General features: G+C 42.8%; 1 protein-coding gene across 10 annotated transcripts in view; it reads right to left on the reverse strand.

Annotated features, from left to right (window-relative positions):
- PPIP5K2 (diphosphoinositol pentakisphosphate kinase 2) overlaps window positions 1–27,998 on the reverse strand; it is a 501,817-nt gene that overhangs the window by 365,203 nt on the left and 108,616 nt on the right. For 9 of the 10 annotated variants that reach the window (XM_033929166.1, XM_033929168.1, XM_033929165.1 and 6 more), the window contains exons 7-9: window positions 25,748–25,902; window positions 18,449–18,550; window positions 3,994–4,155 (exon numbers count right to left, since the gene is read on the reverse strand). In XM_033929166.1, the coding sequence (XP_033785057.1) occupies window positions 3,994–4,155; window positions 18,449–18,550; window positions 25,748–25,902 (419 nt within the window). Of the gene's footprint in view, window positions 1–3,993; window positions 4,156–18,448; window positions 18,551–25,747; window positions 25,905–26,740; window positions 26,747–27,998 lie in introns of all 10 variants that reach the window. The other variant, XM_033929174.1, reaches the window with a different exon arrangement.

Raw genomic sequence — 27,998 nt, forward strand, 5'->3', positions numbered from 1 at the left:
TTTTATGAAAAAGTTTAAATGAACCTAATTCTCTTAACCTTAGAGGAATATCATTCCATATTTCTGTTAGTTTGAAAGGATAGGATTTCCCTAATTTACCAACAAAAATAATTCCTTTAAGAGAATGAAAATACTGTTTGAATTATTGCGTGGTCCTAATAAGCCCCAATCCTTGAAAGTTCCAAGAAAGAGGAATGGGAGTCTGCACAGGCCAGAACGAGAGTCTGCTCAGGCCCTATCGGATCTCCCAGTGAAACAGTATGCGAGCTGCCTGGCCCTTGGGAGCACTTCTAGTGCCCCTTTGACAAGTCATATACATCACCACTGTGGTATTGTTAGAGAACACTCACACCTCTTTCCCTGTCAGAATGGGCAGGAGAGTGAGAAAACAGCAGCCAAAAATCTTGAAGCTCCAGATGATTGATTGACCAACACTTCTGATGTGGTAATCCACTGCCCCTGAATGAAGTGGGCCCTGAAGAGAGCACCCCATCCCAACAGGCTAGCATCCATCATGAGCAAACAACTTTGTATCTGAAGAGGTTTGCTCTATGGGGGGAGAACCTTCCTCTGAAGCCATCAGCAGAGACTGCTGCGAGTTGGTTCCATCCAGGGGAGCAGCATTTGAAAGGGATGACACTGTGGAGACCACCAAAACAGGAGAGACTCCTATAGAGGGTGATTGTACACTCTGGCCCAGGGGCCACTGTCAGGAAAGCCACCATGGACCCCAGCACCTACAGATAATGTCAGCCTGTGGAAGCTGGAAGATCAAGGAGATCTCTGATCTGCTGCTTAAGTTTCTGTCTGCTTAGCTTGGGAAGAAACACACGGCCCTGCCGGGTGTTGAAGAAAAGGCCCAGATACTCAAAAGTTTGTGACAGCATCAACTGGCTCTTCTTGAAGTTGACAATCCAACCCAAGCCCTGCAGTAAAGATACCACTGTCTCCACTGCATGTTCGCACTCCTGTTGAGATGGAGCTCGGATCAAACAGTCGTCCAAGAAAGGATGGATCTGGACACCATGTCTGCGGAGAAAAGCTGCTATAACTACCATCACCTTGATGAAAGTGTTGGGGAGCTGTCGCAAGCCCAAAGAGAAGGGCCATGAACTGGAAATGCTCTTGCAGAATATGGAAACGCAGAAACCTGTGATGTTTCGGAAATATTAGAATATGGAGGAGATCCAAGGATGCTAGAAACTCACCAAGAGAGAAAGCAGCAATGACTGTATGTACGGTGTCCATTTGGAAATGAGGAATGTGCAGGAAGCAACTGACCGACTTGAGATCCAAAATGTGCCTCCAGTCCTCTGAGTCTTTCTTTAGCTCGATGAAGTATAAGGAGTATTTGACAAAGCCCGATTCATGTCCTGGAACAGGTTCGGATATCCAAGAGAAGCTACAGGGTACTGCGGACCTTTGACTCCTTTTCTGGATGACCTGCTGGCGACCTCAGAAACAAATCCAGAGGCAGGAAAAATAAATCTATCTTGTGCCCTTCCCAAATGTCGTCCAGCATCCATTGAACCAAGGATATGCAAACCACTCCTAGTAAAACTGAGAAAGTCGGCCCTCTGGCATCATTGGAGCTTTTTAGTAGCAGGAGCTGCCCGGGATCCGGATGCCTGCGAAGATCTGTGACGAAAATGGCAGGAGGAATGAAATTTACTACGGTCCCCTCCCGAAGTCTGGCTGTTCACAGTGAGAGACTTAGGGTGGCGATGAGCAACACTGGCCATGTGGTCATCCAGTCCTTTCCCAAAAAGAAGCTAACCCTGGAAGGAAGTCTGCTTAAAGTGGCCTTGGAGGCACTGTTCCAAGCTCAAAGACAAATCCAAACAGTTTGGGGGTATGCAGATACCGCATAAGCTGAAACCTTATTAAGAACTCGAATGAGATCATAAAGGGCATCCGACACATAATCCACACTGTCCATCACTAGCTGGGGACAGACATCCACTTCCACAGAGGGCATATTGCAGAATCCCGTGTGACAGGCATGCGCTGCAAAAGAGGCTGCCACCTTGATACTTGAAGAAACCACTTCAAAAAGTTTTTTTTAAAAATATAATAATATCCACTCTGCAATCCTGGGAGTCCTTAAGCACTACTCCCCCATCACTAGGGAGGGTCGTGCACCAGGTATCTTGCGCGACGGCATAATCCATCTTAGATTGCTCAAAAACTGCTGAGAATCAGCAGTCAGAGGATTATGCTTAGTCATAGCTTGTAGCAGACACACTACACAACATTGCCTGTATTCAAGCCAGCTCCTATGTTAGGAGATAAACCAGTTTATATTTCTTGGTTTGATTAGTCTGCTAGTGTCCTAGCCCCAACAAGGTTGGGGGAAGGGATAGAAAAGAGAGAAGCTATGTGGAACCAAAACTCCAGAGTAAGACTTTCCCTGACTCAGGAGAATTTGGGTGGGGAAGGGGAAAGTTGCCTTTTACAAACACTGAGAAATATAAGGGGGAATTCCTGAAACATCTGACATCTGGTGGCCGAAGGAAATTGGGTGAGTCAGGGCACGCCTTTAGAAGCCAGGAACTTAAATTCAGTTCAGAGGAATCAGAGGGAGGGGGGGGGTTAAATTGTGATTTCTTCTGGTGGTTGTTTTTTTACCTTCTGCTCCACCAAGCTGGCTGGCTCCACCAAGCTGGAGTGTTAGGCTACTGGAAGCTAGAGAATGACAAGGGGAAAAAAATTGTCCCCGCGAACTCGGTTTCTGTCCTCACGAGCTCAGTCCCCTTCCCCACAAACCATCTGATCCCATCTGCACAAGCCTCGATTGTATCAGCCGGCTGCGTCAAATGAGCAGGGTCTGAGGGTACGCCATTCAGAGGATCCAAATAAAATCCGGTGAAAAGGCCCACTCTGCAACCATGGCAGGGCTCTGTTGAGGGAGATGCGTCATATCAAAAGAGTCCGCAGACTCGGAACACAGGTGTACTACGCTAGACTCCAGAATAGCCTCTGTGTGAAATTTTCTTTGGAAGGCACAGATCCAGGCCAGATCCCCAGCTGAAGATGACATGGAGGAGGCGAAGTCTGAAGCTCCCGCCCCCTCCCCTGCTGTGCTATGGCACACGGTACATAATTGCTGATCCAGCACCAAGCCGGCGCAATCAATATCCATATCCAATAGATTAGGGCCTGGGTAGTCTATCCCAATCAATTTTGAGTCAAATCAAGGGTTTTTGAGACCACTGTATGGATAACCTCCTTGATTCATCCAGATTCCTTTGAGGGCAAAGAGGGGATTGGGATGAGGACTGTGATATCATCCATGTAGCTATAGCTTTTAATTCCTATTGAGGTAAGTCAGTTCTCTATCAAACACAGATAGATGTTAATATAGCACACTTGAAGACTTTTTGGGACTCCAAGTTTCCTGCTTTAGGACCCATCCTCCTTTGGTGTCTAACACTGTTTGAATTATTATTTCCTTGTATACTTCTTTGTCCCTCTCCCATATTGTGGACTGATAATTTGAATTAAGTGTTTCTCATTTAAATTAGTTTTGCCTTATTACTATAATATGTGTCATGTATGTTTAGTTCTATCACTGTCACAAGAGTTGCCATTTCGGATCTGTGTTACTAAATGATTGTATAAATAATAATAATAATAATGAGAGTTTTGTTTTCATGTCTGGCCAGTAGAATGCAAAAGCAAAGTATGGGGAATGAATAGGCTGGTGTACAGGAAGGACCATGCATACTTAGGACTTTACACTTGATTCTGAGCTCTAGGAGAGCTATTTCATGCTCGTGATTATGACACCACTCACTTATCTGCCTGCCAGAATCATGCTTGTTGATGGAAAACATTAACTACTTCCTCAAAGTGTTACCGTATTTAACATATCATACATGTATGTTTAACTTTGCCTTTTTTTTTCCTTCAGTTCAAATATAGTACAACAATATACCAAATGTAGTTCCAAGAATTTTAAATATCAAACGGTTTACTACATAATCAAGTTACCTTAAAAGCAAGGCAAACTTTCCAAGCGATCAGCTTCTCTCTTGCATTAAGAATGACTGGAAACCTGACTTCCTTCCCCTCACTATCTCGTTCTACTTTTCCATCCAGAGCAGGTGATTTTCGAGCTTCTGCATGTGCATAGTCTGGACCAACTGTATAAACCTTTGCAAAAAATAAAAAAAATAAAAAAAGGGTTCAGAATCAATTCCTTGCACCAAACAAATCCAACAGAAAACAAAGCAAAACCATGCAACAGCTTCAACTGAGAATTCTAGAGATATTGGCCATTATTCTAAAACATATCTAAATGTAAACTGCAGCATTTATAAGAGTGTATTACATATACATGCAAATACCAATTTCTGAAAGCCATTATTTACACTTAGAGATTCACACCATACAAAGATTTGAAGGTGGCATAGTTTGGGTGTCGATTGGTCAACACTAAAATATACATGTAGTCCCCATTTTACCAAGGGAATACATACTGTATAGTTTCATATAGCATAGTTACTCACCTGTAGCAGTTGTTCTGCAAGGACAGCAGGCATATATCATCACATGTGGGGTAATGTCATCCACAGAAACCAACAGTCAGAAAGTGTTTGTCATCTTACGGGACCTGCAGTTCAGTAATATAGCCAAGAAGCCAACTAAAGGAGGTGAGAGGACTGTGAGAATATATGGATGCTGTCCTCAGAGAATTATGCTTTCCCTGAAGACAAGCAGGCATTATATTCGCACGTGTGACTCCTGAGGACAAGTAGGCATTATATTCGCACATGGGTCTCCCAAGTTGCCAGGATCTTGCCTCTGAGAAGAGCCAGAACCCAGGACTGATGAGAAGAGGTAGATGGAGCGGCAAGCAGTCAAAGTGTGGATGTGGCACTGGTGTGAGGAAGAAGGATTCCACTTTGTGCGCAACTGGACGACGTTCTGGGGGAAGAGCAAGCTATACAGGAAGGATGGACTCCACCTCAGCAGAGACGGAATGAGGCTACTTGCAAGCAACATCAAGAGAGAAGTTGAGAAGTTTTTAAACAAGGAAGAAGGGGAAAAATGACAGTCGACTGAGAGAGAGAATCGATGGTTCGGGAACTGGTATACCCAGAGGATACCGTGCAAGAAGATAGCAGGAAAGACTCACCGGATCACAGGCAAGACAGATCGAAAAGGACACAAGAGGGAAGGAAATGCAAGAAAGGAACAGGCTGCATACTTAAGTGTATGTACGCAAATGCAAGGAGCCTTAGGAATAAGATGGGTGAATTAGAAGATATGGCACAAAAAGATAACGTTGACATCATAGGCATCACAGAAACATGGTGGACTGAGGAAAACATCTGGGACACTGTGCTACTGGGATACAAACTATACTGCAGAAACAGAGTGGCTCAAAAAGATGGGGGCATTGCCATATACGTCAAAGAGGGAATTGAATCTACTGGAGAGAACATGCCACAACTGACGGATAAGTTAGAGTCTCTATGGGTCAAAATTCTGGGAACAAATGGACTGGAAACGAAGATCTGTATCTACTACCGACCCCCAGAGCAGTCCGGAGAAATGACGGACAAGATTAAATGCAACTGCAAGGGAGGCAATGCAGTTATCATGGGTGACTTCAACTATCCGGGAATAGACTGGAACCTAGGCACCTCCGGATGCATTAGGGAGACCAAGTTCTTGGATGCTGTAGGCGATTGCTTCCTGTAACAACTTGTCAAGGAAAATACTAGAGGAAATGCAATTCTGGACTTAATTCTAAATGGACTGCGAGGACCGGCACAAGATGTAGAAGGGATGCTGGGAAACAGCGATCACAATATGATCTGCTTCGATCTGGATGCAGGGAAGAATCATCGGTCCAAAACGACAGCCACAGCACTGAACTTCCGAAAAGTGAATTACGAAGGGATGAGACTCATGGTAGGGAAGAAGATTAAGAAGAGGATAAGCACTGGAAAAACGCTAGAGCAAGCTTGGTCCCTTTTTAAGGACACAGTCAACGAGGTGCAAAATCTATATATACCGCATATCAACAAGGGATCCAAGAGGAAAAGAACAATGAACCAGCATGGCTCACTTTAGAGGTGAAGGAAGTGATCAGAGACAAGAAAACTTTGTTTAAGGAATGGAAAAGGTCAAAAACGGACAAAAACAGGAACAAGCACAAACAACATCAACGTAGGTCCCATAAGGCAGAAAAGGGGCCAAAAAAAATTACGAGAAAAAAATAGCCAAGGAGGCGAAAAACTTCAAGTCGTTTTTTTGATAAATTAAGGGGAAACGACCCGCGAAAGAAGCAGTGGGACCATTGGATGACCATGGAATAAAGGGAGCACTAAAGGAGGACAAAGCAATCGCCGACAAACTGAACACATTTTTTGCATCTGTATTTACCGAAGAAGATTTACACAGCATACTGGAACCCATCAGGCTGTATGCTGGAAACGAAGACGAAAAGCTGATAGGATTGACGGTATGTAGGCAGATTGATAGGCTTAAGAGCGATAAATCCCCGGGACCAGATGGCATCCATCTGACGGTCATCAAGGAACTGAAAGGGACCATAGCTGAACTGCTTCAACTAACAGCCAATCTGTCGATCAAATTGGGAAAGATTCCGGAAGACCGGAAGTTGGCGAATGTTACGCTGATCTTCAAGAAAGGTTCAAGGGGAGATCCGGGAAACTACAGACCAGTGAGTCTGATCTCGGTACCGGGAAAGATGGTAGAGGCGCTGATAAAGGACCGCATCATTGATCACCTTGACGGACACGGGCTGATGAAGACCAGTCAACATGGTTTTAGCAAAGGCAGATCGTTTTTGATGAACTTGCTGCATTTCTTTGAGGGAGTAAACAAACAGATAGACAAGGGCGACCTGGTTGACATTATATATCTGGATTTTCAGAAGGTGGTTGATAAAGGTTCCACATGAACAACTACTTCAAAAAATTGCAAGCCATGGAATCGAGGGTGAAATGCTCACGTGGATTAAAAACTGGCTGGAGCATAGGAAGCAGAGAGTGGGGGTAAATGGACAGTACTCGGACAGGAAGTGCGTGCTTGGACCCGTGCTCTTCAACATCTTTATAAACGATCTGGACATTGGTACGACGAATGAAGTGATTAAATTTGCGGATGATACGAAGTTATTCAGAATGGTGAAGACACAGGGAGATTGCGAGAATCTGCAACATGTCATAATCAAGCTGGAGAAATGGGCATTGACATGGCAAGAGGTTCAACGTGGATAAGTGTAAAGTGATGCATGCATGAATACAGGATGTCCGGAGCAGTACCTGGAGAGACCTTCCAGGAAAGAGGACTTGGGAGTCCTGATCGACAAGTCGATGAAGCCGTCCGTGCATTGCGTGGTGGTAGCAAAAAGGGCGAACAGAATGCTAGGAATGGTAAAGAAGGGGATCACAAACAGATCGAATAAGATTATCATGCCGCTGTACCGGGCCATGGTGCGCCCTCACCTGGAGTACTGTGTCCAGCACTCCAGTATATGTCAACTTCTCGAAAGGGTCCAGAAAAGAGCGACTAAAATGGTTATGGGGCTGGGAGAGTTGCCATACAGTGAGAGATTGGAGAAACTGAGCTCTTCTCCCTTGAATAGAGGAGACAGAAGGGACATGATCGAAACATTCAAGATACTGAAGGGAATAGACTTAGTAGATAAAGACAGATTGTTCATCGTCTTCAAGGTAGGGAGAACGAGAGGGCACTCTCTAAAGCTGAAAGGGGATAGATTCCATACAAGCGTAAGTAAGTTTTTCTTCACCCAGAGAGTGGTAGACAACTGGAACGCTCTTCCGGAGTCTGTCATAGGGGAAAACACCCTCCAGGGATTCAAGATAAAGTTGGACAGATTCCTGCTAAACTAGAACGTACACAGGTGAGGCTGGACTCATTTAGAGCACTAGTCTTTGACCTAAGAGCCGCCGCGTAAGCAGACTGCTGGGCAGGATGGTCCACTGGTCTGACCCAGCAGCAGCAATTCTTATGTTCTTATCTACCATGAACCTGGCAAAAAACGAAAGGGTTGGAGGGAAGTTGGCAATTAAGTAGAGAATATTGTACAACTGCTTGGCCAAACCAATTATCCCGGCTGGAATGACTCTCCAAACAGTAATGGGATTTGAAGGTATGAATAGAGGACCTGGTAGCTGCTTTACAGATATTCTCAATAGGAGCAGAACGTAGATTGGGTACTGAAGTCGCCAATGCTCAAACTTTGTTTGCAGTGACACAGTCTTCAAGTAACAGTCCATCTCCAGCATAGGCAAAGGAGGCACAGTCCACTAGCCATGTGAAGATGGTTCTCTTTGTGACAGGAGCTCCAAGTCTGGCTACACTTCTTAAAGTCCATGACTGGCCGGGACATAGGAGGGAAGATAGCCGCTGCAAAGTCGAAGCCCACAGGCTGCGGGCGCGCAACCCGTCCCGCCAGTCAGCCGATGAAAAATAAAATTTTTAAAAAGTTTTTTTACTAACAGAAAGAAAAAAGGCACAGCGATTCAGCTACAAGAAAATAAACACAAACCGCGGTGAAGAGAAGGCACGAAGCAAACAAAATTCAGCGCAGAGTGTCAGAGACAGACTTCTCAGCTCCACGAAAAAATGAGAACTGAGGAGACTCGCCCTGTGCTGGGCGGGAAGGCACTCACGCATGCGCGGTGCGGCAGACTCAAAACTTCTGAGTTTCTACAAGCAAGTCTGCTTGCGAGGCTGTCTGCATCCAGGCTCCGTGGATGACTTCACCCATTTGTGAGAATAGGCTGCCTGCTTGTCTTGGGATAACCACCAGGCCCGGTTGACAAATAACGCGAAGTATAACTCTGCCCACTAATGGCCACGGAGGGAACACATACAACAGCCCCTCTGTTGGCCATAGTTGAACCAGAGCATCCAGACTCTCGGCCTGACTCTCTCTGCAACGACTGAAGAAGCAGGGGGTTTTGGCATTGACTCCTGTGGCCATCAGGTCCATTAGGAGCTGACCCCAAGACTGCACTATCAACTGAAAGGCCATGTTGCTTAGATACCACTTTCCGGGATCTAATGTGTGACGATTGAGGAAGTCTGCTTGAACATTCTCTACTCCAGTTATGTGGGAGGCCGAGATGTCCTGATGTTGCAAATCTGCCAATAGCATGAGCAGAGTCGCCTCCTGCGCCACCTGAGTGCTCTTGGTGCCCCCCTGACGAGTGACAAACGCCACCACCGTGGCATTGTCTGACAGAACCCGGACCGATTTGCCTGACAAAAAGGAATGGAAGGCTAACAGCGCCAGATGGATAGCTCTGGTTTCCAGAACACTGATCGACCAGGACGCTTCCTCCCTGGACCAGGTGCCCTGAGCTGAGTGATCTAGACACTGAGCTCCCCAACCGAGAAGACTGGTATCCATGAGAAGCACCGTCCACTGTGGCTGATCCAGACTCGTCCCTTGAACAAGATGGGAGGTTTGGAGCCACAAATGAAGACTGGAGCAAGCCAAGCCTCTCAGAGGAACAAGGTAAACTAGACTGAGGGTCTGGGGCAATCACCTCTGAAGAAGGGCATACTGAAGAGGATGCATGTGGGCCTAAGCCCACCTCATCACATCGAGGGAAGCCGCCATTGACCCCAAGACTAGGATGAAATCTTGCACCCGAGGAACAGGGACGCCATAAGCATGCGAATTTGAGAGTGTAATTTGCTTACCAGGGCCTCTGGGAGGCTTTCCCCAAGGAGGTGTCGAACACCACCCCAAGAAACTCCAGGCGCTGCGAGGGGGCCAACTTGCTCTTGGAAAGGTTGACAATCCATCCCAGCAATTGCAGAACTATACCACCCGAGCTGTAACCTGGGTGCTCTCATGGAAGGATTTTGCGAATGAACCTGTTGTCCAGGTAAGGATGCACCAGAATGCCTTCTGTCCGTAAGGCCACTGCGACGACCACCAGAACCTTGGTGAACGTCCGGGGAGCCGTGGCCAGATCAAAAGGGAGCGCAAAGAACTGAAAGTGCTGGCTCAAGATCGCAAAGCGAAGGAAGCGCTGATGGGAGGTCCAGATTGGAAAGTGCAAGTAGGCCTCTATCAGGTTGAGAAAGGTTAGATACTTCCCCAGCTGAACCGCCAGAATCACCGATTGCAGAGTCTCCATACGAAAAGACAGAACTGTGAAAGCCCTGTTGACCCCCTTCAAAACTAAGATGGGTCGAAAAGTCCCCTCTTTCTTGGGAAGTCATAGCCAAAAAAGAAGACCTAGACATCACTGGAATCACGGAAACATGGTAGAACGAGGATAACCAATGGGGCGTAGTACTGCCAGGGTACAAACTCTATAGAAGAGACAGGACCCACAAGAAGGGTGGAGGAATAGCACTATAAGAACATAAGAACATAAGAAATGCCTCTGCTGGGTCAGACCCGAGGTCCATCGTGCCCAGCAGTCCGCTCACGCGGTGGCCCAGCAGGTCCAGGACCTGTGCAGTAATCTTCTATCTATACCCCTCTATCTTCTTTTCCAGTAGGAATTTGTCTAATCCTTTCTTGAAGCCCAGTACCGTACTCTGCCCAATCACGTCCTCTGGAAGCGCATTCCAGGTGTCCACCACACGTTGGGTAAAAAAGAACTTCCTAGTATTTGTTTTGAATCTGTCTCCTATCAACTTTTCCGAGTGCCCTCTTGTTCTTTTATTATTCGAGAGTTTGAAGAATCTGTCCCTCTCCACTCTCTCTATGCCCTTCATGATCTTATAAGTCTCTATCATATCCCCTCTAAGTCTTCTCTTCTCCAGGGAAAATAGACCCAGCTTCTCCAATCTCTCAGCATATGACAGGTTTTCCATACCTTTTATCAGACGCGTCGCTCTCCTCTGAACCCTCTCGACTAATGCCATATCCTTCTTAAGGTACGGCGACCAATATTGGACGCAGTACTCCAAATGCGGGCGCACCATTGCCCGATACAATGGCAGGATAACCTCTTTCGTTCTGGCTGTAATACCCTTTTTGATTATACCAAGCATTCTATTCGCTCTCTTAGCGGCCGCTGCACACTGTGCCGTCGGCTTCAATGTCATGTCCACCAATACCCCCAAGTCCCTATACATAAAAGACACCATTCCCTCATCCAGAGTGGATATAGAACCAAAGGCGGAAGGATTGGAGTCATTATGGGTTAAATTACCGGGAAAAAATGGCCTTGACATAAGATTGGGTCTATACTATCGTCCACCTGGACAAACGGAAGCAAACGACAAAGATCTGGCAGCAGAATTGAGGCGGGAAGGCAACAACAGGAACGTGACAGTAATGGGAGATTTTAACTACCCCGGGATAAACTGGAATATTGGAAACTCGAACTGTGCGAGGGAAACAGAATTCTTAGAGGCTGTGAGGGACTGCTTTATGGATCAGCTTGTCAAGGAACCAACAAGAGGAAATGCCACTCTTGACCTAATCCTCAACGGAATAGGGGGACCTGCAAAAGAAGTGGAAGTAGTAGGACCACTAGGAAACAGCGATCACAACATGATCCAGTACAAATTAGGAGTAGGTACAGCAAAAGGGAAGAGAACCACAGTGACAACGTTCAACTTCAAGAAAGGGAACTATGATGCTATGAGAGCAATAGTAAAGAAAAAACTCAGAAACAGCTCAAGGAAAACCGAAACTGTAGAGCAAGCCTGGTCTCTTTTCAAGGGCGCAGTGCAAGAAGCACAACATATGTACATCCCCAGATTTAGAAAAGGGTGCAAAAAAAACCAAACAAAAGATCCCGCATGGATAAACAATGAGGTGAAGAAAGCGATAGGAGACAAGAAAAAATCATTCCGGAAATGGAAAAAGGACCAAACTGGGGAAAACTGAAAGGAACACAGGAAACGCCAAAGAGAATGTCAACAAGTGGTTAGGAGAGCGAAAAGAGAATACGAAGAGAGGCTGGCCAGGGAGGCAAAAAACTTCAAATCATTCTTCAGATATGTTAAAGGGAAGCAACTGGCGAGGGAGGAAGTAGGACCGTTGGATGATGGAGACAGAAAGGGAGTGATAAAGGAGGAAAAAGAGGTAGCCGACAGGTTAAACAAATTCTTCTCGTCAGTCTTCACAAGCGAGGACACATCCAGTGTACCAGAACTCGACGTGATCTTCCATGGTGATCAAGAAGAAAAATTGTCAACAATAGAGGTGAGCCATGAAGATGTCCTCCAACAGATAGATAGATTGAAAAGCGACAAATCACCAGGCCCGGATGGAATCCACCCTAGGGTAATAAAAGAACTAAGAAATGAGATAGCGGGAATACTCCAACGAGTTTGCAACCTATCCTTGAAAACTGGAGAGATCCCGGAGGACTGGAAGATAGCAAATGTTACACCTATATTTAAAAAGGGGTCAAAGGGAGACCCGCCAGTCAAGGAAGACGACATCGGACTCCAAACAATTGAGAGTATAGAATCTGGAGCAGAAGAGTGGAAGTTTGTGGTTATAGGGGGAAGCAAAGAGGTCTACTTAAGAGGTCCCCAAATCCAAGAACATCTCTCATAAGGTTGAAGGAGTCTACTCAAATTGTCTGCTAAGATGCTTTGTTTTCCTGCTAGATAAAGTGCTTGAGGAATATGTTGCAAGAAATCACCCAAGGCCAGATTTGGATCACTTTTTGGCAAAGTGGTTGAGATCCTATGCCTTCGTGTTTGTACAGGTATAACATGGTGACTTGGTTGTCTGTTTAGGAGGCGATCTTGAAATGTGTGGAAAACACTGCAGATTCCTTGAAGCTCCAGGACATTGATATAGAGAATTATCTCATGAATCCAGCTTCCTTGGTATGAAGGCTGTTGAGATGAGATCCCAAACCAAGCATGGAAGCATACCTTATATTTTTTGATGCGATGGAGTACAAAAAAGAAGGCACCTGCATAGAATGGCAAGCAACATCCACCACTGGAGAGCTTGATGAAGGTCTGAGATCATCTGAATCTGTTTAGAAAGGGCTCCAGTGGCTTGAGACCACTGGGTTGAGAGTCCACTGATGTTCTCTGAGATGTAGCCAGGCAAATGGATTCATGTGAACTGTATATGTTATGAGGCCTAGGATACATAACATTTGACTTGAAGATGTGTTGAAGGGAGACTTTCTGACATATCTAAATAAGGTTGTTCAGTCTCTGTTGTGGTAGAAAAGCTCAAGCTCGAAATGTGCAAGAGAACTTCTATGAATTCCTGAGTTTGAGTTGGTAGAAGATGCAATAGATGAACTGTGAATCTGATGGCCTGGTGAGCTTATTGCGATGATGAGTCCTTGATTAACCAGTTGTCTAGGTAAAGGAACAAAAAAAAAAAAAGGAACTGCAGATATGTACAAGATGCAGGCGAAATTTATTGTGACAAATATAAATATATAAAAACCTTTTTACCAAACAATGGACCCTTTTTTTGTTTGTTCCTGGTTGGTTTTTTCTGCAGACAAGGTTGGACCTTCCTCCCTTTTTGTTGCTCTAGGTAAAGGAAAACATGAAAGTTGAATGAGCACAGGATTACAGCTACTACCTCTAAATATTTGGTAAACATTCTCAGTGCTGATGCCAGTTCAAATGGTAGCACTATGTACGGAAAGTGGCATGTCCCTGCTCGAAAGTGAAGAAATTTCCTGTGGGCAAGTAAGATTGAAATATGGATGTATGCTTTCCGAGGTCTAGAGAACAGATCCAGTCATTGTTCTCTAACAGTGGTAACAGGGTTCCCAGAGAAACCATGCAAAACTTCTTCACTAAGTACTTGTTGAGAGTATGGAGGTCTAGAATTAGATAGAGATCTCTAGTCCTTTTTGGTATCAAAAAATTTGGAGTAGACACTTCGGTCTCTCACTTGCAGGGAAAGTTGTTCTCTTGTATTGAGCTGGAGGAGGGCTGAGAGCTCTTGGTGAAGGAAGGTCTTCAGTACTGAGTTGAAGAGACTCTTTTGGAGAATAGTTCATAGGTTCTCACTGAAAATGGAGGGAATAGCCCCGACTCACCACTTTGAGGACCCACAGATCTGTTGTTATGAGGGTCCATTAATGGTAAAAGTGGCCTCCTATGGGCAGAGTCTGAGGTAGAGTTAGAGATATGCTGGCAAAGCTCTCTACAAGGGAGTCAAAAAGATTGAATAGAGGCTGAGACTGGGCTTTCAGCTGTCTTTTTTGTTTGGAACACCTCCAATTCTTTATTTTTAATAATGAAGAAGGGTGATTATATCTTCTTTTAAAGTAATAGGAGTGTTTGGAAGTATTGGGTTGTGATTGCATAAACTTGGAAATTGGCAACATTATCAGGTAGAAATTGTAATTCTAGATCCTATTAGCGAGCATGAAACCTTGGAATACACTCTTCTGCCAAATTAATCCAAGGTTCTGCCTTCTGTGCCTGGTGGAGTACTGACATAAGTTCTGGTACTGTTTGCTCGCTTTAAGGTAGACTCTACAACCAAAGTTTGGTGCTGTAATTGTGGTCTGTCAAACCCTGTACAAAAATGAATTCTATAAAGTGGGTCCAGTTTGCATGGAGCTACTGGGATAGAGTGGCAATTCCCAGTTTTTTAATAAGGCTTCTTTCATAAGGTTATGAAGTGGAACTTTAATGCTGTCCCTTAGGCCACTTTTTCTAGTCTAGAGCTTCCATGAGTTCTGCTCGAGGCTCTGCCTCAGACTCCATACTGATAAGTGCCTCTCCCATTTATCTGATAAAATTAGTAAATGACTTTCAGGAGGTGACCTTCGACAAGAAGGTAGAGGAGATGAATAGGAAGGAATTCCATAAAAATCATCTGCAGACAGATCTGGATAGTCGCTGAAAGAGTGTGGTGAAAAGTCTGAGTCAAACTCTTCAATATCAGCTCTTGCAGATATAAATTCTCAAGGAGAGCCTCAAGAATGGCATGATGAGCATCTCGAAGTTGGTATGCTGTGCTCTCTGGAAGAGGATGCTTGTGACATGTGCCTCCTTGACTTAGATGCTCGATCGTCTTGGACTCTGGAAACGATGCCTCAATTGACTTCGTGGGCAGTGTTCAGACTGGGTGTGTCAATGCAGCCCAGCCAGTTCTTTCAGCAACAGCTCTCAAAGCTGTTCTTGCAAAGATGTCACAAGTACTGATATTGGCAAGGGTACATTAGGAGCTGGCTGCGCTGGGTGTCAAGGCATTGGGGTCCTCAATAAAAAGGAACAGTCTCAGATGATACACCAACTGTACCAATGGTGATTGGGCATTGGTGCATTGGCACTTTGAATGCGTCAATGGAGATGATGCAAAAACAATGCCTCAATTGACTTCGTGGTAGTGTTCAGACTGGGAGTGTCGATGCAGCCTAGCCAGTTCTTTCAGCAACAGCGCTCAAAGCTGTTCTTGCAAAGATATCACCAGTACAGATATTGGCAAGGGTACATTAGGCGCTGGCTGTGTTGGGTGTCAAGGCATTGGGGACCTCAATAAAAAGGAACAGTCTCAGATGATACACTAACTGTACCAATGGTGATTGGGCATTGGTGCATTGGCACTTTCAATGCATCAATGGAGATGATGCTTTGAGGGGGGCATGTTTATGCTTCTTACATTTCTTATGGGGTTCCGAAGAAGAGGTGTAATGAATCGTTGTTGCAATAGGTGCCGCTGCTGAAGTAGCACAGGGCAGTGAGTCAGAGTCTTCTACTACTACTATTTATCATTTCTATAGCGCTGAAAGTCGTATTTCTATTCTATTGCCTCCTGAGGTCTCTGACCTCTGTATTTAATCTGAATATCTACTTATTGTATTTCGCTGAATGTCCAGCACTCTTGATTGTAAACCGCCTAGAAGTCACAAGATTGTGGAGGTATAGAAGAATAAAGTTATTATTATTATTATTATTATATGTAGTATTGTACATTCATCATATGTAGTATTGTACATTCATCATAGTCCCTTCTCATAAGAGCTTAAATTAAAACAGAAATTTTAGACATTGTTCAGGTTTTTGAATACTGTATGTCTTGAAGAGTAGCATATTTTAATGTTATATCTATTCTAAGTATGCATGTTGTAAACAGCTTAGATTTGTAGATTTGAGGTATATAAGAAATTTTTAAATAAAATAAGAGCTTAGAAACTAATTAGGGCAGACAGAATAAAAGGGATGTGCGGCAGTAGCCAAAAAAGCAAACAGGATGTTAGGAATTATTAAAAAAGGGATGGTTAAGACTAAGAATGTCATAATGCCCCTGTATCATCCATGGTGCAACCTCATCTGGAGTATTGTGCTCAATTTTAGTCTCCTTACCTCAAGAAAGATATAGCAGAACTAGAAAAGGTTCAAAGAAGACCAAGATTATAAAGGGGTTGGAAATCCTCTTGTATGAGGAAAAGCTAAAACGGTTAGGGCTCTTCAGCTTGGAAAAGAGACAGCTGAGGGGAGATATGATTGAAGTCTACAAAATCCTGAGTGGAATAGAACGGGTACAAGTGGATCAATTTTTCACTCAGTCAAAAATTACAAAGACTAGGGGACATTCAATGAATTTACAGGGAAATACTTTTAAAATTAGTCGCTTTTTTGGATCACTAAAAGCAATCACGTTTTTAGTGCATCTGGAAGCCATGTTAGAGCATTTAATCGCTCTACTAGTTTACATTGCATTTTAATATTAATCAGCTTATTTGCACGGTCAGATCGTTGAATGAGCGATCGTGCAGAAAACCAGGTGGTGAGCTGTTTTTTTGAATCGGGTCAGCAAATGCGATCATCACTAAAGCTGTTAAAACAGGTTTAGTGGCAATCGCTGGCTTTAGTGCATCTGGGCCTAGGTCTGTATGACCTGAGGAAGTTGAGTAAGTGGAAAACAAACAAAATGTCAGCACTTCCAGCCTGAAAACTGCTGAAAAGCACCTAAATTGCAAATTTTGAGAATTTTTTTTTTTTTTAACCAAACATTAGGGATACCAAAGAAAAAGAAAACTATGACTTAAGGCACAAAAAAGAATACAAGTTTGACAAGCTTAGAGAGACTAAATCACAGCTTCTGAGCTCCACGGAAAACTACAGGTCCTGTAAGCTGATGTTGGGCGGGAAGACACTAGCATGCATGCAGTATGAGCGGTCTTAAAGTTTTAAAGTGACAGTACACTTTTTGACTGTTCGTGCCGAGTTCCATGAATGACATCATCCTACATGTGAGAATATACTATATTCTAAGAAAATCAGGGCTCATTGTCTAAAAATGGTGGCTTATTTCTGTCAATACCACAGAAACACAAAACCCACAAAAAAGACCATCATATGCTGTTGAGAATATGCTGCAGCATTCATTCCCACACTGTGAAACTCATTCAGCTTATTTTCAAGATGGGTCCACATATGCACTAATTTTGGATAAATTGGAAGTGAATTATATCTTCAATATACAATGTCCTCTTCCTTTACCACAGCAATCGCAAATTAATTTTTTTGTTTTGTTTTATATGCTACATACAATATTCTACAAGATTCAAAGTATCTATTTCTAGGATCTCCATAGCCATCCTCAAACCCATTTGAATTGTAGGAAAATAAAATGAAATCAAGGTGGTCCTTAGGTATTCAAAAAACACTAATAATAATAACTTTATTTTTCTATACCGCCACAATCTTGCGACTTCTAGGCGGTTTACATTCAAGATAGCTGGACATTCAGCGAATTACAATATGCATATAGTCAGAAGAGATACAGAGTACATCAAACTTTAAGAATGAGAAAGTATACAGTATATAGTGTACAGTGCGCTAAGACATTTTCAAGAGGACCTGTTAGGAAAAAGGTCGCGAATTAACAAAAAATACATAGAAAATTACAATATATAGTTTAAGAGATTTTCAGGGAGACATTTTAGAAGACATGTCCCAAATTGCAAAATACGGTTTGATTAGGATTTCAGAGGGGGGGGAGGGATTTGAAAAGGATTTCAGAGGGGGGGAGGGGTAATTTGGGAACGAGAAAAGAAAGGAGTGCAACACCGTTGTGTATTCTACACTGATCAAAGAAAATTGCACTTCTGACTTGTTTTCCAGTTAATGAGCACAAGTTGCTCTGGTTACTTACAAAGAAAAATGCAGCAGTATGTCCTCAGGCAAGGACTCCATTCTAGTCAAGCTGCTTCAGTAACAGCCCCAACACAGTTATGTTGAAAAAAAAAAATATCACTTTTTTTTTTAACAGCTTTCTGTGGATTCACTTACCCTGGGAGCTCAAACCTAGTATTCAAGAAAAGACTTAAAACATGTAAGAAAAATGTACATGACAGTGTTATGGCCTGTGTAGCTTGGGACTTACTTGGACAAGCAGCAGTTAATAAGAGTAACCTGAAAAGGTTATTGGAGTGCTTGTGTTTTCATGAAAATTTTCTTTTTTAATTGAAGACCAAGGAAGTGTTCAATACAAATATTAAATAAATAAACCAACCTTCACATCTGTGCCATCTGTAGGCATGAATTCTTCATAGATGTATGATCCAGTTTTTCTTACATTGCTTTCTGGGGAATAAACACTGCTCCTACTGCCAATCTAGAAAGAACAGAATTTTTCTATTTAAATTATAGCATTTTCTCTTCACAGGATTAGGGAAAAAGAATGGCCTTGTGGTTAGAGCAAAAATATGTGTCCTTCTGGAGGTATTTTTAAAAGGCTCTATATCAACAAATCCTTTTTCAAAATGCCACCAGAACTGAGAGACAAGCGCTACCTCTCACATTAAGCAAATCACTCTTTCCCACTACCTCAAGTACAGATTTAGGAGGCACTCAAGAGCAGTTGGAGCATCAAGGTAACATCTGATTGCCTCAATTACTGCTCAATATTTTTAAAAGCTCTTTAAATTCTTGTTTGACTGCTAAATTGCAGAGATGCCCCACTCCTTTCCAGAGATGTGGAAGATGTGGTTGTTAAATTAAAACAAAAACCGGGTTTAAAAAAACAAAACAAAACCACAGTCTGGACTTATTAAGCGAACTGTATGAGATGATAATGTGACATGAGAGGGTGGGGGGATGGCAACTGATCTGTCTCTTGACCTAGTTAAGAGTTGTCAAAAGCATTATAAATCAGCTGGCAGGTAACATTCATACCACAGTAGACTTGCAAATTACATCTTAATAATGGCTTATGAACTTTTAAGAAGTTATCCAAACCTTTTTTAAACCCTGGTAAGTCAACTGCTTTTATCCCCTACTCCAGCAACAAATTCCAGAATTTAATACACGCTGAGTAAAGAAATATTTTCTCTAGTTTGTTTTAAATCTACTACTTTGTAGCTTCATTACATGCTCCCTAGTCCCAGTATTTCTGGAAAGAGTAAACAAGCAATTCACATCTACCTGTTCCATTCCACTCAGTATTTTATAGTCCTCTAACATATCTTCCCTGAGCCATCTCTTTTCTAGGCTGAGCCCCAGCCACTTTAGCCTTTCCTCACAGGGAAAGCGTCCTATCCCTTTTATCATTTTTGTTGCCCTTTCCTGTCCCTTTTCAAATTCCACAATATCAGTTTCAGAGGCAGCAACCAGAATTGCACACAGTATTCGATGTACACCTACAACATGGAGCAATACATGGGCATTATAACATTCTCATCTTTGTTTTCCATTCCTTCTCTGATAATTCCTAACATTCCATATGGTTTCTTACCGCTGCCATTGCACACTGAGCTAAGAGTTTCATATAGTCCTAAATTATAATACCTAGATGCTTTTCCAGAGCAGTGACGCCTAACTTGGAAATCTGCATCACATAGCTATAGTTTGGGTTCCTCTTTCCCACATGTATCATTTTGTATTTGCACACATTAAATGCCATCTGCTATTTGATGTCCAGTCTCACAAGGTCCTCCGGCAATTTTTCAAAATTCTCTTGCAATTTAACAAAACTTTGTGTCAATAGCAAATTTAATTACTTGTATCTCACTAGTTATTCCCATATGTAGATCAATGATAAATATGTTAAAAAGCAGCAATTTCAACAAAGACCCCAGGGAACACCATTATTGGAAGACTAGTTTTTTTACTTTCAATAATCTTCTTTCTGTTAGTCCCTGAAGGATTCAGTATGCTAGGTGTTCAATCCCTTCCTGCAATCCAAGAGTTGTAGAAATCCAAACCCTTTTCTGAGCACATGCTCCTCCCGCCTCAAAGAGAGAATTAGAGCCCCCTGTAGTTCAGTTTCAAAGACAAGCAATATACTTGAACAAATCCTTAACAAGGAAAGGGGTACTGGGGAAGCTCCCCAGCAACATAAACAATTTGTGAACTGGTCTGCTCTGCAAAACATAAAAACAAGCAATAAACAGGCACAAAAGCAACACAGAAAAAAATTGAGGAACAATGTAGAACTAACCTGCTTTGTGCAACGAGCACCCACATGAGACAGCCTTCACAGAAGTGGAAAACTTCCCACAGGATCCATCAATGGGTTGGAAGATCCTGAATCCTGGAAAGAGAATAAGTGAGGTAGAAAGAAAGCGAACAAGTGAGAGGGCGGGCCGTACTGAATCCTCCAGGGACTTACAGAAAGAAGATTATTGAAGGTGAAAACCTGTTACGTCCCTTCCGGATTCAGTATGATGTACCAAAGCAATGGCAGCGTCTAGGGAGGTACAGAAGAGCCTGCCTGCAACACCAAGGTCCCAGAAGTGGCATCAGATTGATCCATCACATCCACCCAGAAAAAAACAACGAATAAAAGGTAGGAAGAGAGCACCAAGGAGCCACCCTGCAAATTTCATTTGGAGAAAACACACAAGACTCTGCCCACGAAGCAGCAACACTTCCAGTGGAGTAGGTCTGAAGGGAAGCCGGCGGCAGCTTGCCACTGGGGACATAAGCCACGGATATGGCCATACGAATCCATCAGGCAATCGAGGTCATAGGCACTGGCTGACTAGACTGAGGTGAGCAATCAGGACAAAGCGGGGATCAGATATCATTAGTCCTCTCCAAAAGTGGAGCAAGACTCTCTGAAACTACCGTTGGTACAGTACAGAGAACAACTCCAGTGTCTGTAATATGGAGAAAAGGACTTCGCACAAAAGAATTGAAGCTCTCGATTTCATCCTGCCAAGACAAAAGCGACCAGAAAGACAGTCTGAGCCTCAGATCCAGAAGAATAGCATCCTTCAGTTGCTTAAATGGGGCTTCTCTAAGGCCCTGTAAAACGATGGTAAGAGTCCACGAAGGGAAAGGCTAACACAAGGGAGGCCGCAAATGCAGCGCCCATCTCATAAACCTGGTCACATCCAGATAAGCAGGAAGTGAACTAGAACCCCTGCATGCCCTGAAGCACGAAAAGCCTGTTACCAGAACTTTAAAGGAGACCAGTTAAACCCTTATCTAAGCCCGCCTGAAGAAAAGCCAGGACCACCGAAATGGGAGCCCACTCAGGCACTACCCATTCCTTAGCACACCACTGTGGGGAAGTCTTCCAAGCTGAGGCAAAAGAAGTCATAATTTAGGGGTTTTTGGACTTCCAAGAGCGTTGAGAGGACCTCCTCTGAATAACCACTATCCTGCAGATAATTCGACTCACCAAGGGCCAAGGCAGAAAGACAAAGGAGGTCCTGAGACAGCTAAGGCTGAGCCAATGAATCTAGTTCTAAGCTTTCTGGCTCTGTTCTTCGACTGAAGAAGCGCTTGACTTTAGAGTTTTTAGCTGAAGCCATCCAGTCCATCGCTGGCTTGCCCCAACATGTAATAATGAGACAAAATTCTCCCTATGAGAGAGACCACTCTTCCAGGTCCAGGACTCGGCAACTGAGAGTCTGCTTGCACATTATCTACTCTGGCCATGTGAACCACGGAGAGAGCCTCATGGTGAAGCTCCACCCATTGAAATAACATTCGAGTCTCCTGACTCAAGTGTGGCCTCCTTGTCGATTCACATAAGCTACCGTGGCATTGTCAGAAAACACCCTTACTGCTTTTCCTTCCAGGGTGTTTTGAAGAGCTTGCAACGCTCAAAGCTCTAGATGGTTTATCGACCAACCCTTTTGATAGGGAGTCAAATGACCCTGGATGGAGCAGTCCCCACAATGAGCCCCCCAGATGGAAAGACTGGGGTCAGTCATGAGAGTAATCCACTCTGTGACTCGAAGAGGCATTGTTAATATCCCTTGACTTTGGACTTAGTCATTCATTCTCTTTTACTATCTTGCCTAAAATTGCCAGGATTATCTGGTACTGTACTCAAATGGTTTTGATCATTTCTAACAGAAAGAACATTTAAAGTATCATTCTCATTTTCAATTTCTTCTTCTAGTAAACATTCTTGTGGAGTACCTCATGGTTGTGTTCTTTCTCCTCTATTGTTTAACATCTTTCTAAGTCCTTTGGCTTTAAGGATCCAAGAATTTCAAATTAAGAGCTACTTCTATGCAAATGCCATTTTATTAGTTTTCCCTAATTTAGTCCCATTACAATTATGTCTAGACATGATTGATGAATGGGCTACAAACAATGTTAGTTTTGAACCTCAAAAAACTACTGGAATCCGGATCACAGGCATATCAAGTTCTACGTCAATTGCTCTGCTTTTGCATTCTCAGCCTTTTAAATTATTTAACACCATGAGGTATTTGGGAGTTCATCTAGATATTTCATTATCATTTAGTTTATAACTAACTTCTGTGGTTAGATCTTGTTTTGCTTCATTGCGTCAAATTTGATTAATCTGTCCTTATATTGACAAATCCTGTTATGAATCTCTGATTTATGCTTTGTGTATTTTTAAGTTGGACTAACGACAAATATTTATACTGGTTTTCCAAAAATAGCTCTCAAAAAGTTACATACAGTGCAAAATACTGCTGTTAGGATTTTAAACAAACCTTGTAGATGTGACCATGTGACCCCACTTTTGAAAGTCTCATTGGCTTCCTGTAAAATTTTCAGTAATGCATAAAACTTTGACCCTAACTTTTAAAGCATTACAACTGGGCCACCCTGACTATCTAGCAAAGCTCTTGGTACCATGTAGGCCAGTTCAAAATCTGCGTTCTTCTAATGCTTATCAGTTGTCATTGCCTTTAGTTCATTTACCCCCTCTTTTACAAAGCCGTGCTAACGTTTTTAGCGCCAGCCACGGTGGTAACAGCTTCAACACTCATAGAATTCTTACAAAACCCGGAGCTGTAACTGCCTTGGCCAGCGCTAAAACCGCACTACACTTTTGTAAAAGGGAGGGTTAGGCTGGCCTCTACACATAATTCTGCCTTTTTTGCTTCTGTTCCATATTGGTGAAACTCTCTGCCAATCAAATTACATAGTGAACTTTCTTATATTAAGTTTAGAAGACTACTAAAAACTTACATTTTTGGTTTATCATTTTCTTAGATAGGATTTTATTTTTGGAGGAAAATCTATCTCTCTTCAGATTGGAACCTAGGGAGGGATTCCAGGATGCAGCTTTTACATTTTATTTTTTATTCTTATGGCTATACACTTCCCCTCCCAATTTATGGTTTCAGGACTCACGATTCTGATTATTCGCAATTTCCTAAAACCGGAATCACCCCCAACCTCCCCTCCCACCTCCCAGACCTCCCTGGACCTTACGTGGTGGTCTAGCGGTCTTTTGGGGCAGAAACGATCTTCCTATGCTCCTGCCCCGGGCAGATCACTCATACAAAATGGCTGCCGTGAGTTCCCGTCATAGTCTCGAGATCTGGCACATTAAATCACCTATTCTCCATCATACCAATCCTTCAGAAAATTTCTGAAAACCCAATTATTCGACAATGTTATCTGATCCTTCGAAATCCTTCCATCCTTCCTTCAATCCCAACGTGATCCTACAATCCCGCCTACCTGCGCACCCCTGCGTAATCTCAATGCTGTAATCTCCATGCTCTTTTCACTTGTATCGATATCTGTGGTATCCACACTATATTTCTACTTTACTGTATATCATCTTGAACTGAAAAGGTATGACAGGATATAAATAAAGCTATTAATAGTATTAGTACTTCACCTTCTACAGTTATATTTTGAATGTCTTCTAGTAAATATCTGTCCACTTCTTCCGTGAAGGCATGAGACAGGCACGTGGTATCTCTTGATGGGAGAAGAGGGGGGAGAGGAGGAGATACTGGATGCTGCAAATAGGCAGACAGGATGGGCCATTAGGCCTTTATCTCTCATCATGTTTCTGTGTTTCTAGTTCCTCCGCATCATCACCCTTGAAAATCCAGGTAGGTCTATTACATCTTCTGTAAAGGTTGACGCAAAGAATTCATTCAGTCTCTCTGCTATGGCCTTATCATCCCTGAGTGCCCCTTTTGCTCCTTGATGATCTATTGGTCCCATGGAGTCCCTCACAGGTATTCTACTTCTGATGCCCCTGAAATATTCTTTACTATGATTTTTTTTTTTTGGCAAATATATTTTTATTGAAACACAAAAACAAATACAATATCAACCAGGAAAAACAAAACCATCAACAGTCTATTTCTATCCCTCCTCCTACCCAGTGATGATGCAGTACAATTAGCAAATATAGAATAAAAAGTGCCTAGATACAGCCTCAATGATTTGAATATCAGGCTATATAAGCATCCCACACCTTGTTATATTGGCGAAGTGTATGGCACCATGTCGCAGTTAATTTACACATTAAAAGCACACAGTGCAACTTAGGGGAGAGTGTGGCGCAGTGGTTAAAGTACAGCCTTGGCACCCTGAGGTTGTGGTTTAAACCCACACTGCTCCTTGTGACCCTGGGCAAGTCACTTAATCCCCTCATTGCTCCAGGTACATTAGAAAGATTGTGAACCTGCCAGGATAGACAGGGAAAACTGCTTGAGTATCTGAATAAATTCATATAAATTGTTCTGAGCTCCCCTGGGAGAACAGTATAGAAAACTGATGAATGAATAAATAAATAAATAGCCAGCCAACAGGTAGTGTCTCTCAAGTATCCTCGGGATGCACTAATTCCACGCAAGAGCTATTCGAGCTATAGTGATAAGAAACACAGCAAAACACTGTTCCCGAGTAGTATAGTGCAGAATGGGTGCATTAAGGCAACAACAGTCCATCCATATGGGATAATGCTTGTGAATTACACTTACGAATAATGGACAATCTCATCATACATGTCAAAAATTTCCCTGCTGCCCACACAACCACCAACAAAGGCCCTCATTTACCCCATAATATTTATACAATTTCTGTGGAGTCAGATACCATCGATAATGCATCTTATACCCATTTTCCCTAAGAGAGGAGGACACTGGTAAGGTAAGGTAAAAAAAAAAAAAAAAAAAGCCCAATACCCCACCCTGCCCAAGTCCATATCCCACCATATCTTATAAAGATCCATTGGTAATAGAGCACAGTATAAACAGGACACTTCCCCATGACCTACCCCTTCCCCAGTGCCTTCTCCAAAGCTGTCTCCCCTACAACAAGGTCCCAAAATGCTCTTTTATGAATAAACATGCATAATTGAGTATAAGCAAAGGTATCTGTCCTTAACAAGCCATATTCTTCCTGTAATCATTTATTTTTGTGTGGGAGCAACAGGGAATGGATCTCCTTTGATATCCTGCAAGAACTTTGAGACCTGAATAGTCTATTTTAATAGGATGTGATGGAACTTTAATGTGACCAAATATGGCACATCTTATGGCCTAGGGGAATTTACTTAAGATGTTATTTTCTGGTGCTCAATAAGTTGCATTTACGATTAGCTTGAATAATATACTGGCAATCTCACCTTCCTGAAGAGCCGCTGACTTCCACCTCCAGCAGAAGTTGGGTAATAAATATATACATTGTGGTCCTCTGCACAGACAGGTTTTTCCACAAATGGTTTTTGAAAGCTTTCCCCATTCACTTCCACATGGTCCTCTCCTTCAATCAGATTACACTCTGTACAAAAAGCAGAGTATATTTTATAATTACCTTTTATTTTTGCTTAAAGTCAGTAAAATCTTATAAATGGCCCATATTTTAGAAACATCTTTATGTGTAAACAGCAGTACTTAAACATCTGAAGAGAAATTTAAATGTCATTTCAGAACAAGGGCCTATTCCCAGTACTTTTAGATGGCAAGAGGGAGCAAGTAGGGGTAGACCTACAATACAGATGAGAATTTGCTATTTAACATAGGGAATTCATGTGTCCATTGAAAAAACAAACATTAGTATTTACAGTTGCTCCAAGGCATAAGGCCTGCAGTAAGGGCAGCTGTAAATACTGATGTCTTGGCCCCTGACTTTTCCTACTGCTCAAAGGCATCCATTTCCCTCTCAATCACAGACCCGGAGTATTCCCCCCCACCCCCCCCACCCCCGCGGTAGTGAAGCCCCCTCATTTGGGCACCTGATCAACGTATGGCAGCTTCCTCCCCAGAGCCATGAAAATAGAATCAATCCCCAGCAGTCCCACCACTCTTCCAACTGACTCCATAAGTTTAAGGAAGGAGCTATGAAGTCTAGTGAGGAGGAAGCAATGCTCACTCACTCCTACCTGAAATGGAACTCTTATTAACCACTGATGTCAAGACTTTATATACAGGCCTGACCTGTATTTCAACTTGTATTTTCAATCTGCTTAAGTTTCATTTATCAAAAAAGCAGGCTAAAGGCCCTGCTGGATGCTAAGGCTCTGCTGGAAGAATCCTGTCATCAATAATATATGAAAATTGCAGGTGCTGTTCTTAGTACAGACCAGTATAGAAAAACAACTGCATAAAAGATACAGGTGTCAGGTCTTAGGAATGTACTGAACATCAACCTGACACTGAATATCACAGAAAAACAACTAGCCATGTAAGGATTTGCCATTTATGGATAAAGGGCAGATATGAGAACCAGGAGATGAAAGGACAGGGCAGATAGTAGCATATTTGTAATATGACAAGTTGAGCCTTGATTGGCACAGAAGTGAAAGGTGTAATCATGAACAAAGATTATAAAAATTGATGAACTTCCTGCTTTTAGCCATAGATTATTCCTTATAGCTAGATATTTTTTGCCTGGGCATCTATCTGTATGATCTCTCCAATGTATTCCCATTGAGACAATATATTTTGTTAACACCCTGTTAATGTTATATTTTTATACTCTGCTCAAATAAAATATTGCCTGACTTTGGCAACAGAGTGCACATCTGCATGGTTCTTGGAGTCAGCGGCTCTTCACACCTTGAGCCATAACGTGTATGAGGATTAGGATAAAAAGGCAAGCAAAACTTTTTTCATTGATGTGGAAGTCTGTGACCACTTTTGATACAAATTTAGGCTGTGTCCTTAAGACTATATTATCGTGGAATAATATGTACACTAATGCCTGAAATTCACTGATCTTTCTTGCCAAGGAAACTGCACTAGAAAGCAAAGTTACTTAAATGTAGCAGATGTTCCCCAAGGACAGCAGGCCAAGTTTTTCCACATGTGGGTGATGTCATCCAACAGAACCCAGTTTGGTCACTGCCTACAGCATATAGCTTTAAAAAAAGTTCTGACAGCATACCAACGTACATACACAAGTACCTTCCCGCCTGATGAGTGAGTATGAGTCCCTCAGTAAGATGGGACAACTCCTAGGGGAGGTGGGATACAAGAATATTTGGCCTGCTTTCCTCAGAGAACATCTGTTATAGATGAATAACTTTGCTTCTCTGAGGACAAGCAGGCCAGATGTATTCTCACCTGAGCATAGCTACGAGGATCAATGAAAAACAATGATGCTAGGACAATAGAGATGCAAAACATAGAGGGCTAGATGTCAATTAACCTGAAACTATATACAAATTGGTTGTGAAGGTACAGCCTTAAGCAGAACAAACAGAATGGAGGTGGATTCTAGACAACAAACAAATTCAAATAGTGAGATGTGAATGTGTGGACCGAAGACCATGTCACAGCTTTGCAAATCTCCTTGATGGAGGCTAATCTCAAATGGGATACAGATATAGCCATGGCTCTGACATTATGAATTGTGACATGACCCTCAAGAGTTAG

Source organism: Geotrypetes seraphini, chromosome 1 (assembly GCF_902459505.1).
Source record: "Geotrypetes seraphini chromosome 1, aGeoSer1.1, whole genome shotgun sequence".
NCBI classification, from domain to species: Eukaryota; Metazoa; Chordata; class Amphibia; order Gymnophiona; family Dermophiidae; genus Geotrypetes; species Geotrypetes seraphini.